The sequence below is a fragment of the Leuciscus leuciscus genome (genome assembly GCF_965113295.1).
Source record: "Leuciscus leuciscus genome assembly, chromosome: 20".
Taxonomy (NCBI): domain Eukaryota; kingdom Metazoa; phylum Chordata; class Actinopteri; order Cypriniformes; family Leuciscidae; genus Leuciscus; species Leuciscus leuciscus.
In genome coordinates, this window is record NC_138744.1 from 7,548,612 (window position 1) to 7,564,773 (window position 16,162).

The 16,162-nt window shown below is 38.1% G+C and overlaps 1 protein-coding gene and 1 long non-coding RNA gene across 3 annotated transcripts in view; one reads left to right on the plus strand and one right to left on the minus strand.

Annotated features, from left to right (window-relative positions):
- Window positions 1–1,324, plus strand: part of LOC309484314 — a 44,374-nt gene extending 43,050 nt beyond the window's left edge. The window contains exon 2 of the long non-coding RNA XR_014200846.1: window positions 853–1,324. This is a non-coding gene — a long non-coding RNA (uncharacterized lncRNA). The remainder of the gene's footprint in view (window positions 1–852) is intronic.
- Window positions 1,186–12,129, minus strand: cenpw (centromere protein W). Of its 2 annotated transcripts, XM_082150531.1 has the most exons (4): window positions 7,954–8,479; window positions 7,532–7,921; window positions 5,120–5,233; window positions 1,186–1,622 (listed from the first exon to the last, which is right to left on the minus strand). In XM_082150531.1, the coding sequence occupies exons 2-4, from the start codon at window positions 7,727–7,729 to the stop codon at window positions 1,596–1,598; spliced, it is 339 nt and encodes a 112-aa protein (XP_082006657.1). In that variant the 5' UTR covers window positions 7,730–7,921; window positions 7,954–8,479; the 3' UTR covers window positions 1,186–1,595. The 2 variants fall into 2 exon arrangements, with proteins under 2 accessions (XP_082006657.1, XP_082006658.1); XM_082150532.1 differs by lacking the exons at window positions 7,532–7,921; window positions 7,954–8,479 and adding an exon at window positions 11,938–12,129.
- Between the last annotated feature and the right edge of the window lie 4,033 nt (window positions 12,130–16,162).

Sequence of the window (16,162 nt, forward strand, 5' to 3'; positions counted from 1 at the left end):
GACGTAGATGGGTGAGGATGAACAGGATGAAGATGACACATGAAAGATGAAGATAAGAGAGGTGGATTCAGAGGTCTGGAGAACATTCTAGACTGTTATCAACATGCAACTCTTCTCAAAGCTCAAAGGCGGGCAGAAAGAACAAACACTACACTGATCAATCCCTGGCAGCCCAATTAATTCTGACAGAAGGATTAGAGGAGAGTGACTCCCAGGTCACGTGATCATTGGTGGGATACACCCGAAAAGTGAGACCCAAACATTTACTTTCCTGTGGTCCTGGGGTCAGGTCAGGGCAGGCCCTATGGTCCCACACAACATAGAGCAAGAAGCATGGAGCAAATGCAAGCACAGAACTGACCGACACCTGAAGAGAACAATTATAGAAATGACATACACTACTGTTCAAAAGTCTGGGGTCAGTAAAAAATTTTGTTTTGTGAACGAAATTAATACTTTTATTCAGCAAGGACTTGATCAAATTAATTGATCAAAAGCGAAATTAGAGATACAACTGTTACAAAAGATGTCCATTTCAAATAAATCCTGTTCTTTTTTTACTTTCTATTCTTTAAAGAATCCTGAAAAAAAGAATCAAGGTTTCCACAAAAATATTAAGCAGCACAACCATTTACAACATTGATAATAATAAAAAAAAAGTGTTTCTTGATCACCAAATCAGTAAATAAGAATGATTTCTGAAGGATCATGTGACACTGAAGACTGGAGTAATGATGCTGATTCATCTTTGATTCAATTCAGCTTTACCATCACAGGAATAAATTACATTTAAGACATTAAAATAGAAACAATATTACTGTTTTTATGGTATTTTTGATCAAATAAATCCAGTCTTGGTGAGCAAGAGACTTTTGAACATGTCAGAAACACTAAAAAAGGACGTTATTGACTATTTTCATGAGATTTACCGAAGTATTTTCTTATAGGTCAGTTAGATAGTAGCGATTAAATTTGAAATGAAAATTATAAGATGTCCATTTGATACTGAGTCAACACAGGAGAGCGAAATATCATCCGAGCAAACTTTCCTGCTAAAAACCTGCTTTCGTGAGCAGCCACTGATAATGGTCCCAATGTTGTCAGTGGCCAAGAGCCAGATATCTTGTTGCTTTACAGAGCGAGGAAAGAAACACTGCGCGGTTACTCAACCATGTGCTACCCAAGTTAAGCGGTACAAATTGTTTATTAACAGGTATTAAGTCATAATATGATCCAAAGAGATGAGGGACACATGTGTTACTTTAGATATCTGGGCTAGATACTGTCTATTATTCATGGTTCACACAAATCTTAAAAAGCAAAAGTTCAACAGTTATGAAGAAAAAATTATCATGGATCACAGCCTAATAACGGGCCCAATTTAAGGGAACATATATTCCATTGTACACATAAAAAGTAATAAGTAATAAAAAGGAAATAATAGAAGTTAAATGTTCATCTTCACCAGTCCCAAATTTGTAGTGTGCTTCACACCATAGATCATACATACTAAAGTCTTTAAGTAAATTTAAGGTCACAGGGTCAATGCTGTAGAACAAACAAAGGGTTGTGGTGGGGAGCTCCTGTTATCCACGTTATCCACGTGTGCTCTTTAACAGTTTCTGTAACAAAGAGAAGAAATATAATTACTTAGAGCAGGGGTCGGCACCGGAGGGGGAAATCACAGAGGGGTAATCATTGGCACGTGACAAATAGCCTGTTTATTCGTTTTATTTACACATTTTAAAAAGGACCTTTGCACCTGTATGTCAAACTAATTCTTGCAGTAATCCTTCCTCGGTTCTTAGCTATGAGCTGAATGGGAAGCCAAACACTATCAAAGGGTGATGAAACTGAAATATTCAACAAACTTCGGCGTCACAACCCTCTGATCAATTTGGGCAGCACTGCACTTTCAGTGGGTAATGCAAGTAAACCAGTGTCAGTGTGCTTTGCATGGTTGATAGCCTAGGGTCTGTTTAGCTTTTTGCTTTCTGGAAAAAACTTGGAAGTTATCAGTATTTGAGTGTTCATATATATTCATGTATGTATCTATGTAAATCAAATGTAGATCAAATATTATATATCATTAATATTAAATGTATAAATGTATATATGTATTTTAAGATATATGATGAACTGAACTGAAATGTATGTAATTGTGTTAATGGATTCAATAGATTTACACAGTGAAACTACTAAAAATGCACTTCATGTACAGAGAGTTGCTGACCCCTGATTTAGAGAAACTACTAATAGCCTATATCGTGTGGTAACACCCATTCTCAGTCACGCCCCCATTTTTCCCCTCAAATTCCCACTTTCCATGGCAGAGCTCTACATTACACACCTGTTTTCAAAGGCGGCCATGCTGAACCAGTCTGCGCCTGAACTCTGCAAAGCGTATAATTCCTAACATGTTTAGTTGTGACAGGCCATCATGACTTAGTCTTGATTTGGAACAAGCATCGAATTTTTCATGCCCCTGCTGTTCAAGTGCATCTGTACAAGGAGCACTCTGCACACAATTACATCTTAATCAAATAAGCTGCCTTCCCTCGTGAAAATAAACGCAGCACGATGACTCAAAATTGGCCGGATCTCTGTTCAGTGTTATTGTGACTCATTTGATGTGGTGCCCTGTTCAAATCTATAGCGCTGGAGAAAAAATATCCATCAAAGGGGCGGTTGCAAGATGATGTAGCCGAATACCGGCTGCAATACGAGCAAGTTCATTTGCTGCCTTAATTCCTTTTTTAGGTCATGAAAGGCCTGAACTTCAAAACAATTGATGAATAAATAAATAGAAATTACAGGACATTCAGCTGGGCCTAATCTATAGTAAAACACTATATCTAAACTAAATCCAACAGCAATCAACACGTCAACTCTGCCAAAGCATGGACTGCATTCATGATCAAACACATGCTTTCATTCCTGAAAACTGAGTAAAAAAAATAAAAAAATAAAAATATTTAATCACTTTAGTGTGAATGTCACTAAGAACATCTACAGGTCAAAACAATGTGTCAGTGGAAAAAATCGTAACGGTCCTAAAATTAGTCCTGAATTCTTTACGGAAAATATAATTTGTTCTCTTTTTTTGACCTGTAATTGAACTGGTGAGTGGGAGTGTGTTTTTCTGCTATTTTGTACTGATTTTGTTTAGAACTAAATTCCATGCACTCCAGCATGGTGTTTAAAGTCATATTTGAATCTATCGTAATCAGCACAGGGGTGCACACAGCTGCCAATTTCTTCCCATTTGTAAGCGTTGATGTGTACTCATCCAGTCTCACTCTAAAAAATAGTCTGCAATGGGAATTGCAGACTAGACCTGGAGATAAGCTGCCATTCACATAATGTATCTCTTGGCAGTTCACTAATGACCAAATTGATTGCTGTAACACATACTGTTGAGAAGATCAATAGGGCGGCCACGGGTGACATCTGCTAACAATGCAGCCTGATTAAATTAATATGCATTGGAAACCTAACCCAGCCAATCTTAGGTACCCACTGTGCTTGTTAGAGAACATCACTGCCTCAACACATTGTTGGACCTCAGGCTAAAATAAATCAATTGAAGAATAAAGGAGGGAAGTTAGAGGTACACTTTGTTTGATAGTTCAACAGCGCAGAGACCAGAGATAAAAGTCACTTAAATGCAACTAAATGTTTACATAAGAGACCTACACTCACATAACAAAGGTTCAAGAACAAATATGTGGATACCGTAAAACTTCAAATAATAGCAGAGTCCCAAATAGACGCCTGTCTCTTTTACACGCCTGGTGTGTCTACAGGTTTGGATAAATAAAGGCCGGTCTCAAATAGAGGCCTGGTCTGTTTTTTAGTTTCGGGTTGTATTTAATCTTCTAAAACCCGTCAGATCGTCTGTTTAAGCCAGTTCTATGGAGCAGATTGCGCACGCAAGAGAGCCCTGCGCATCTGAACGGGAGCTGTTAGCGCAAGCAAGGCAAGGCAGAGTTAGCGGAGGACGGAGAGGGAAAAGTGGAGGAGGAATTCGCCAATGAACTTGTAGTTGAGGATCACGGTGAGGATGATAGTGATGAATAGGGTCCTTTTGTATCACATGATTGCAGTTGTTTTACAGGGTAGCCTTCATTCTTTCTTGTTAATGTGTTTCTGGCAACTAGTTCATAGGCTCGATGGATATTACCGGTAACTTGTATTGTTCAGCCCATGGCTGTCACATCGTTTAGTTTTTTTATGCTGACTTTGTCAGTTTATGGCCAGCAATATAGTTATGTTTAAGGATATTATGGAATTAAGATCATGTCTGTACTATGTTATGATTGTACAATTAAATACAATCGTTGCTTAGTCTGCAGTCTGAATTCACTTTACCAAGAGCGTCCATTAACTGAATGAATTGAGAATATCACCTGAAAATCCGATAACATCAGCAATTTTCATTCAAGCAGCTGATTTCTGTAAATTAATGTAAAACTGAATGTATATTGCAGCACAGGGTGAAGTCAGTATATACATTAACGACGATTTGAGACAATGTACACTCATAGAGAATAATGCGTTTGAATTTTAAAGACGTGGCGCTGCGATTCTCGTCTGGTGTGCGACCCCCTTTAGACATACGGAAAAATAGTAGGCTAATTCTGACATTAACTGATTTGTTAAACACAAACACAGATATGGTAACCTCCTACTGTCATGCTCATCTCAACACTAAATTAAAGGCCTGTCTCATATAGTCTCAAATACAAGCCGGTGCAGTTCGGCGATTTGGGAAAATAAAAGCCCGGGCTATTATTTGAAGTTTTACGGTAGTCCTCAATCTAAGTAGCATATTTTGTGCATAAGTCCATGTTCACTAGATCTGGGGGAAAGTAAAGATACAGTATATGCAAAAAAAAACACAACTATTTTAACATCATTTAACAGTGTTGTCTTGCATTCAACAATGAAAAAAATGACAATAAATACTACAAAAATTAAATAAAAATGTAGTAATAAAATCTACAATATAAATGTATATTCAAAACAAAATATCTGTCCATATAGAACCCGGCTACAAAAAGCTAATGCAGTTTATAGGGCTCTTAATTAGCTAAATTATTATGGTGGTGCTGGATACCTTTGCAACAGCTCTGATGTGGTGAACTTTGATGGTTGCTGATTTCTCCTCAAAGGCCTTCACCTTGGACTCCTCTGCTAGACGATGCAGGACAATCAGGAGGTTGAGCTGGGCCTGTGGACACAAGGGAAAGTAAATTAATTTGTTATTTAGCTGACACTTATGTAAAGTAAATTACAGTACACTAAGGCCCTGTAAGGGTAAATGGCACCCTTAAGCACTCACGGTCTTCCTTGACTGTCGGGAAGAAGTCTGTTGCGGAGCTCGCATCAGTGCGGGCTTGGCAAAAGTGCGCATATCGACCGCAAAGTGAACACCCTTCTGAAACTTAAAATGACAAATGGGACACCCTACAGTCTCATGGACTTAACGGACATGCGCACGCGGATCTGCGAAAAAAATTACTAAAAAGGCTGTATTATGCGTAAAGAAACCCTGCGAACACGCGTCGTTTTCAAAACCTTGCACTGAAACCTGTTTTTAGACGTTTTCAAGCCCCCAAAATGCCATTGTCGTGTAAACGAACGGCCAAAAATCATAAAAAGTTTTCCATTTTCAGTTGAAAACTGTCGTGTAAACATAACCTAAGTGTCTTTCTCAGGGACCACAGCATGTGAATGGAAAACACATAGAACAATTGTTAATAGCAAATTAATTGTTAATTAAATAATGTTTTAATTTGTCAAGATGTATGAAATAATGTTTGCAGAATTTCCAAACTGCAAATTATTGCACAAATGGCCTTTATATCTCAAAATAAACACGCAAAGGCAGAAAACATATCAGTTTCCTTTAACCAAAAATGCTACTAAAACTAAGCCAGAGAAAAAAAAAAGAAAAGAAAAAAAAAAGAACCACAATGCTTGAGTGATGGACAACCATGTCTAATCATTTCAAGAGGCTCTTAGTGACTTGCCACACAAAAGGCCAAACGCTTGGAGTCAAGAGGACCATTCGATGTTTTGAGCAACTCAAGTGAATATCATACTCTGTTGTTCCGCCAGGTGTAGTATGCTGCAGCTTTCCCTATACCTGTGCATGGATCCACAGATAAGTACCACAGTAAAGGAGGATTATGTTACAGGAACTGCTAGGCAGGTCCAACAGGAGAAGGAGGGTGTCCAAGAAAGATAAATCTTCCAGCCCTCCCCAAAGACAAGGGCCCTTGTGCAACCTTGTCGGATTAGACCAGGAAATTGTTTCATTTTCAGCACTTCATCTGTCTTAGCGCATCTTGTCACGAGATGCTGAAAGGAGGTCTGCACTTGTGGATTGATTTCAGATCAGCCTTGAGCTCAAATTGGGTTTACATATTTAAAATCAGCCCTACTTGCACTGGAACGTGTATATAAATTACTCTATACAACAATATGATCCAAAGAACTAAACACAAAGAAATATAATGTCACTGAATCTAGTTCAACGTAGAGGTGTCTTCATTGTGTAGCTTGCTTGTTGTGTCAATGTACAGGTGTGTCCTTCCATTGCTAGGGTTATTTGCCATCATTAAAACGTTATTGGTGGTCACTGGTTCTGAATCACATAGAAGCCATGTATATAAATATTCACTGTATACATAAGATCACATGGCCCTGCTTTTGAGTGTACATCACAATTTGCCATTACAATCTCCCAAATGTCACTGTGTCCAGTCTTCAAATGCTCATATTGTTTAGCATTTCATTTCCTTTGCATGACAACATAATCTCTTCTAAAAAGCCAATAACAATTTTCGTTTTATGACAGATAACCAATAAATGGCTGATATTATACATTTTTACTACTTTATTTTAAAAAGCACAATAAAATGTAAAGTTTTTTTTATGTGAATTTAGACAACACAACTTGTTACATGTCATGTTGCCATTTGCCTTTAAGTTACAACTGACTGAAGGCAAAAGTCATCTAAATATTAAAACAGGCCATTAAACATACAATGTCATTAATAAATATCCAATATCTGCCTATAATAGGCCCCTGTATTCGACTCTCCAACTGACCCTTAGAACTCTGTTTAACTGTTTTTGCTACTGTACCTTTAAGACTTCTAACATTATAATATTGATGATTTCTGGCCTGTTTTTACAGCTAAGTTTTCATAAATTGACTGAGTATACTTGGGAAGGAGCTTTATAATAAGAAAATAAAAGAAAGATATTCATAATAACAATGAGAAACCTATTTCCTGCACCGTGGTCTGAGTACTGACTACAAACTGCGACAGAGAAAGTTCTGTATATCATCTCCTGCACGTTCGCTTGTCTCAAAAACACGCACACACAAACGTAACCAGTGACCAGATCCGCTGAACCATATCCAGCTAGTTTTCTTAATGATTTCAGCTGAAAAAAGGCAGCACTCCTTGTGCATCTACACGACAGCCATTTGGATGTAATTTAAATCTATTAATACCTCATTTTCATAATTGTGGGTCATCTCTGGGGCGTCTGAATACTTCTCCAACAGCTGGTCTTGAGAGCGTTTTCGAGAAGGAAACTGAGAAGCCCAGGTTTCCCCTGTGCCAGAGGCTTTGCCAAAACAAAACGGCCGAGCTGAACTGATTACAGAAGAGGCCGATTCTACTGACTCACACAGACACGGAAAGCACATGGAATCCTCACCGAGGGCAAAGGAGTGCAGAGAAAACCAGTCTGAACAGAGTCCTTAGAGTGTGCAGAGCAGAAGTCACACTATCCAAATGCGATCTGTCCAAAAAATGTCATCTTGTTCTTGTGTGTAAAAAAAAAACAACAACAAAAAAACACACATTATAAGAACAAGATGAATCTGGATTTATAGTTCCTGATTAGGACATTTCTTTGCTTAGACAGCACAACAGCAAACGAATAGTGTTGTTAAAGCTTCAAGTAAGCATAAGTTTTAAGGCTATAGTCCACACTGCCCCCAATAAACACCAGAAAAGTTAACACTTTGATCCAACAAAACCAAAAACTATTAGTGTTTATTAGACTTTAAGCTTTGATTCTGTTTTGGTTGTGAAAAAAAGCATCATCTTTAACAGAGGTTTTAAATTATTAGTACTTTTAAAGATTACTGTAAATGAGCACCCACAATTCAATCTAATATTTGACAATATTTTTTTTAAATTCTGAATTAAAATGCACCCTAGATAATTAATAGGCTATAACAAAGAAAAGTCCAATCTCAATTCATTATGCAAATAAATAAAACACAGAAGACCAACAGCAATTCATGCCGAAACTTCTAGCGAATGCAACATTTTCACATTTCTAAAATAGCACACCTAAAGTGAAAACATTTTGAATGAAGTCTGTATGTTACATGGTGTGAGATGAAAAACTGCAGAGCACAAATTCGAAATATTCACCTAACCAGATTCAACAGACTAATATTTGCACTTTTGAATAACCTGCAACCACAAACTTCAGCTCATTCGCTCTCAGGAACACATCATCCAGTACACAAGCTAGGCACAACATCTAATGACTTGGTGTGAAAACGCCAGGAGCTCTTGGCCTGGGCCTCCAAAACAGACCCATGATTTTCTCCACTTTCCCAGAGATCCTTAACACCAGGGAGGAAACGTTGCTGTCGGGGAGCAAAAGTGGTTCTACAATTTGGGGGGGATGTTCTGGAAAAAGAAAACAGACACTTTCAAAGCTTCCTTGCAGGATGCAGCTGATTATTTTTTGTGTTCAATCAACCATCAAATGCAGCATAGGCTATCTCAGTTCGGCATGGGGAACAAAGTGCTGTCTAAGCCACTGCTCCACCCGGCAAGACGCACTTATAAACAGGAGAGATGAAATGGTATGTGCGGGATAATCTCACAAGCTGTTTCGGTGCTCATGCAGTAAGATCTGATGCAGGAGACAGAAAACATGAGTCTAAGCACATTTGATAGGGCACAGAATAATAAGGAAAAAGCCATCAAGGTGATTGTCATGGTCCTGGAAATCTGGATCTGAAGTTTCTGAGGAAAGTGAAACCGTATTCCTGTTATTGTTTTACAGTTCAAATCAGTGGGTGTAAACACCTCTGTTTCTAATTTGACATTTTGACATCTACTCAAACAGCTTATTTAAGTTAACTAAGGCCTAAAATTGCCTCTGTAAACTATATAACCTGCAAAACACATTATTCTGTTTTCAACAGAATGATTGTTTTGCATATGACTTCAATTTCAGTCTGTTCCTCAGAAACACACCAAGCTATTAAATGACTTCACAAGACATAGAATATATTATAGACTAAGATTTTAATTAAGTAAACAGTTGAAGGATTCAAAGTTCATACAGTGAAGGATTCATTAGACTAATTTAAAGGCTTCATCTGAAATCATCACATACTTCCCAATCCCTACTATAAAGTAGGTGAAAAACAGTGTATGACAAGAGTAGTATATGTCCAAATTCACAGTCCAAAATTCAAAGAGTAGCAAAAAGTACCTGGATGACCTAGATGATTTCCAGCATGACTCTGAAGTGCACATATGATGGACACTTTACTATCCCATGAGGCCACAGGATGTGTATGTCCGGATTACATTCATACTATTTAGAACATAGGCCTACTTTGTTGTTTTTTTAAGTTGTGAAGTAATTACTTATTCAAAACAGGTAATTACTCAGTATGTAATTTTGGACATATGCAGCCAAGCTGTCTAGTTTGTGAGTCTTTTGGTGTGTTTCATTAAATTAACTGGTTTGTAAGTGTCATTTGTTTGTGAATCAGACTACATTGAATTTTGAGTGAATCCAGCAAAAAGAAAGAAAAAAAGAAAGGGATTCAATATCAGTGTCGGAAATACTTGTAGGTCTACAATCAGAGAACCAAAACTAACGGCTTCATCAGAAAGCCAAAAACACAATCATAGCTTGACCAACAATTACAAGTAGATGTACAAAGCAAAATGCGAAGGGCCTTATTAGGTACTTTGTCATTAAAAGCACAGGAAACCAGATCAAACCAGGACATATTCATAGGACGGCAAAAAAGGAGCCTTTCTTTCATTTTTTCCTGAATTTTCCTTTTAGTTTAATGGCTGGATTAGACCCCTGTAAAGCAGAGCACCTTTCAGGCGGCTTTAACATCCCCACCTCCAGTCTCCATAAAGTGAGACCAGCTGCAATGGACCTTTAATTAGGACCCTGTTAGTGCACGGACATCCTACACACACACACACACACACACACACACACACACACACACACACACACAGAGAGAGTACAATCAACCATGTACAGTGCCTCTCAACTTAAAAACAACGGATAAGCAATTCCCCTATTCCCACGAAAAACACTAGGCAAACTTGCCGAGAGGCAAACCTCAATCAACCTAAACCACCAGACTCCCCTTTTGAAAATAGAAGTTCCTTTTAATCATCATGAGCTATGAAGTGGTCAGTATCAAGCAATCAAAGAGGCGGCATGCGACATTGCTATACATCTATTGCATGTAACAACATTTACAGTGGCCACTTCACGTGATGATGCATAAAACAAATTGGATTCATCAGTGCTGTTCGGATATAAAACGTTAAACAAACGTAAACATCTGGGGCCAAGTTCCTTAAAATAAAACCAGCTTCAAAAGTCACAACATGGTGGTTTGGATTTAATGGCTTGTCTGCCCATTTGTGGTTTCCTGATCCTAGATCGTTTGCTAAGTGAAAAGATGGGCAAGAAATGTACACTGGTGGCAAACAAGTCATTACGGTCAGAGCCATGGTCTTATTGCACATGCTCTGACATATGGAGCTCATGGAGACAATGTGAGAATGAATATGGCTACCATAATTTACCAGTCCCACTCCACATAATAATAATAATAATAATAAATATAGCAATAAAAACTAGCAAACAGATTATTAGTAATAGCAAAAAGTAAAAATCATTAAAAAAATAACTTATGTAGTTTATTATCTGCTTAAAGAGTTCAGGTATATTGACTATGAAAGTTACGATCTGCATGCGGCTGGATGGACGAGAGCAAGTGCTTCCTGATAATAATGCAAATTAGCAATAAAATGAATCAGACTACTGTTGCATTAAACATTTAAATTCACCTCCATATGAAAAGCACTAATTTGGAAAATGGCACTTTATGATCTTTGCCATAATGAGGTCTGCAAAAAGACAACATGAAAGGAGCCCACGAAGCCACATGTATCCAGCTCATTTACATCAGCTGTATTCCTTTCATTAAACAGACTCACCCATGCTCTAAGCTATATATAAAATGTTTGTTTCAAATCAATGAGGGGTTTACCTACTAATGTCTTGTAAAGTATACAGGCAAATCTGAGAGAGAAAACCTAATAAATTTGCGACCTCACATTACTGCATTATGATGCTCACCACTTATATCTGACCAGATCTTGCTCTTTTAACAGAACATAACACTAAAAAAAAATATATATATATTGTCACGTGTAAACGTTAATTGTAATATGCACGATGTTTTTTGTCTTTCAAAATACGAAATTACCTGCTTAATGACAATATGTTTCTTAAAACCTACGGAGCTCCCTATCTAGACAGCACTTCTGGGCTTCTAGGGCGTTTGAAACGTTCCGAGCTTCCTAAAATGCTGCCTACGTAGGCAGCTTACTAGATTTTGAAACACAGACCAAGACGACATGTACATATACAACTCAAACATGACGTATCCTACATACGAAACAGGCAATATTCTGACTACACAACAACTGCAAACCAGTACACGTAATTTGGCAGTTAAATTCCTCATTTGATTAATCTGAAAGTATATTTTCACGCGAATGTGACGCGCGTTTGTACGGAGAAAACGGGTGTGTTTCATTTTCATCAACTCACCATCAAGTCCGTGTTTTTTCCTATCCGTATATTAGCATTCTTCTTCATATGGAGCTTCAGCGCTGCCCTCGGTGCTTTCTTTGACATGTTTTGGCTGCTTGAAGGCGTTAGTTTACGGATTTGAAGATCGAAAGTAAAGCTAGCGTCTGTTTGTGTTTATTGTATTCAAAAAACCGCGCGTTTCACTACCGGCTCCTGATGATGACGTTGAAAGAGCTCAATGGCCCCTCTCGCCAGCACGTGCTTTCTGCGTGTTTACATGGACCAGAGGGAGAAATTGTAATATATATTAAAAAAAGTCAGACACTTTTTCTTTTATTCATCTGATTCTGCTTTTTGCCTAATGATTTTACTCAAGTGTAAATTTAGAGTCAGTCTTGTTTTAACCTTTTTGTTAAGGAGATCAATCTTTTAATACCCTCAGTAGGTATTATAGCTATTTAATTTGCAACAAGATTGTCATTATTTTATTACTCAAATAATTGCAAATTACTTTATTGCCATAGCTTAAACCAAACCAATGACATAAAAAATGCCAGTAATGGTAATAAATCAAATAATAACCTAACAAGAAATATATACAATATAAAATACAATACAGGAGAATAAAACAAACACGGAAGCTTTTGTAGATTTTGCTTTTGTCCTTTCTTTTTTAGGTGTAGGCTACTTTTTTGTCCCCTGAGCTCAAAGAATGTAAAACAGCTGCAAAGCATTTGTTGAATTAAAAATAAATTAATATATAAGATGGAGCTGAACCGTTGCCAGAACTTTGAGTCCATTTTAATGGCAATGTTTTATGGTTTCTATTAATTGCTCTGGGCTTTGGCATTTGGCTGAGTTGAAAATGAAAGAGAATAGCCCCAGGCTTTATTCATCTTATTCACTAATAAAATGTATCAGCTCGACCCACTCATTTTTTTCCCCATTCTCACTACAGGTTTGTAATACAACTGTGAAATCACGGCCATTTCTCCCCTTTAATGGAGCAAAAATGTGTTTTTAAAACATATCTGCATTTCTGATTCATTTATCTGCTTAAGATCTTTCTTAACTGATAAATTGTGATACAAAACAACTGAGCTGTTAAGAAACAATGTGGTTTCTGTAATTGAAAACTTATTTTTAAGTGTTTATTGCATGTATATATATTTTAATTTTACTCTAACCTCAGAATGCCACTAAAACAACATAATTTGTAAGCGTGGGAGTTTTCTACAGAAAAACAAGGAGTGGAGCAACACTTCAAAGGACTGATTAGTGGTAGTTCTTGTTCTGGTATTTCATGTGGGTTTCATTTACAGATTCTAGAATCTTTTGGATCGAGACATTTTCATACACAATCAGATATTTTCAGCTGGAGGGTTCTTGTAATTACATGGATAAGTGCACAAGAAATTTCACCCAGAACTAAATGAAAATATCTTAACTTAATACTTGCCATATTTTGATACGAGAATAAAAAAAATATTTGATATTGTTCCCAAGTACTTAAAACACATTGAGAAACAGAAGTATGTACAGTAAAATAGTGGCATTGGTTCACACTGGCTAAATAGACACATCGTCAACCTCAAAACTATTTTTCAAAAGGAGGAAAATATCTACACCCTGGGCTTGATAACACCTGCCAACCGTGGCATGCAATGCAGTCACTCCTTCTAGCCACTTTGGTGAGTTGAAATTTATTTGTAACATATATTTTTCAATTGTAGTCTTTTAAAAAGGCATCTGAAACAAGTGCAATGTAGTGTTGTCAAATTTAGATTTTTCAAAACATATTGACATCTGAAACGCTTCCAATAATCATTTTCCACAGAATATACACAGTACCACCTGCGGTTTCTCGCTCTCTCATCTCTCCGACAGCGAGTTGACACGCAAACCGCCTCCCCTCACTCACTCAAATATTGTTGATGTTACAGGGCTCAAACTCAAAGCGCGTGCATAAAGCCGCCTCTCAGTTCTAAACTGAGTTCTTTTTCACTGCTTATTGCACTGAAACAGTCAAACACACACAAACAATGTCAAAATGCCGGTCTTGGAAAGTATTCAATTAAACACAGTCAGTTATGTTTTAAATGAACGTAAACAGTTGATAAAGAAAACGTGTAACAGTGTAATGGATCTGTGCGTCAGGTCTTAAAGTGACAGCGGCCTAATATATCTGCTGCCAAATTATGAGATAACATTAAAAATATCTAAATGGCAGTTTTTCCCCATGGTATCGGTCAACATTGGGGCCAGCGAAAATGCTGAGTGGCTTGTAACTTTGGAAAACCACTAGCGACAGTGGCTGGTGAGCAAAAAACTTAAGCCCTGTCTACACCACTATACACTCACCTAAAGGATTATTAGGAACACCTGTTCAATTTCTCATTAATGCAATTATCTAATCAACCAGTCACATGGCAGTTGCTTCAATGCATTTAGGGGTGTGGTCCTGGTCAAGACAATCTCCTGAACTACAAACTGAATGTCAGAATGGGAAAGAAAGGTGATTTAAGCAATTTTGAGCATGGCATGGTTGTTGGTGCCAGACGGGCCGGTCTGAGTATTTCACAATCTGCTCAGTTACTGGGATTTTCACGCACAACCATTTCTAGGGTTAACAAAGAATGGTGTAAAAAGGGAAAAACATCCAGTATGCGGCAGTCCTGTGGGCGAAAATGCCTTGTTGATGCTAGAGGTCAGAGGAGAATGGGCCGACTGATTCAAGCTGATAGAAGAGCAACTTTGACTGAAATAACCACTCGTTACAACCGAGGTATGCAGCAAAGCATTTGTGAAGCCACAACACGCACAACCTTGAGGCGGATGGGCTACAACAGCAGAAGACCCCACCGGGTACCACTCATCTCCACTACAAATAGGAAAAAGAGGCTACAATTTGCACAAGCTCACCAAAATTGGACAGTTGAAGACTGGAAAAATGTTGCCTGGTCTGATGAGTCTCGATTTCTGTTGAGACATTCAGATGGTAGAGTCAGAATTTGGCATAAACAGAATGAGAACATGGATCCATCATGCCTTGTTACCACTGTGCAGGCTGGTGGTGGTGGTGTAATGGTGTGGGGGATGTTTTCTTGGCACACTTTAGGCCCCTTAGTGCCAATTGGGCATCGTTTAAATGCCACGGCCTACCTGAGCATTGTTTCTGACCATGTCCATCCCTTTATGACCACCATGTACCCATCCTCTGATGGCTACTTCCAGCAGGATAATGCACCATGTCACAAAGCTCGAATCATTTCAAATTGGTTTCTTGAACATGACAATGAGTTCACTGTACTAAAATGGCCCCCACAGTCACCAGATCTCAACCCAATAGAGCATCTTTGGGATGTGGTGGAACGGGAGCTTCAACATTTCTAAAGAATGCTTTCAGCACCTTGTTGAATCAATGCCACATAGAATTAAGGCAGTTCTGAAGGCGAAAGGGGGTCAAACACAGTATTAGTATGGTGTTCCTAATAATCCTTTAGGTGAGTGTACATATAAACAACAGATCAATTTTGGTATGTTTCTACTTTTTTATTTCTATCACAAATAATTATGCACTAAGAACAATGCTCTTTAGACATAGCATCTAATCAGCATCTAAACAGAATTTTCCACTTCCTGTTTTGATGGAATGTGCTGGCAGTCTCCGCCAAAGCTTCATGCATCATTTACTCGAGACCACTGCCGTGGCAACTCTTGGAAATAAAGCTTTATCACACTCATCTTCACACACAGCTACTAACACCACCATATTTTATTCTACCAGGCCCAACCATCCCATTTCCTACGTTAATCTTGTGAAGCCGAGTCTCATTCACAGAAAGCAGCAGTTATGGAGGTGATAAGCTTTCATTCAGTTTCCTCCTCCACACTGCAGCCTTTGTTAGGTGAGAGTATGGACCGCAGACACATGTTTCAAAGGCTGACAGACATAATGCTACACAAACGCAGACTGTCACTGGTGAAATACTTCAGTTTTAGATGTGTGCTGTAATCACTCCCAACCACTTAAGAAGCCACAGATTTATAATATTATGTGGATTATTATGTGGATATCACCGTTTTGGTAAATCAAGCAAAGTGGACAGATAGATCAAGGGGTCTAAGAAGGGGCCGTATATTAGAACAAGTGAATTACCTTCTCCAAACATTGTCCCAATGTGCATCTAATTTATCAGCTCTTCAGTCAGTGATAGGAACCCATTGAAATGCTACCTTAAGG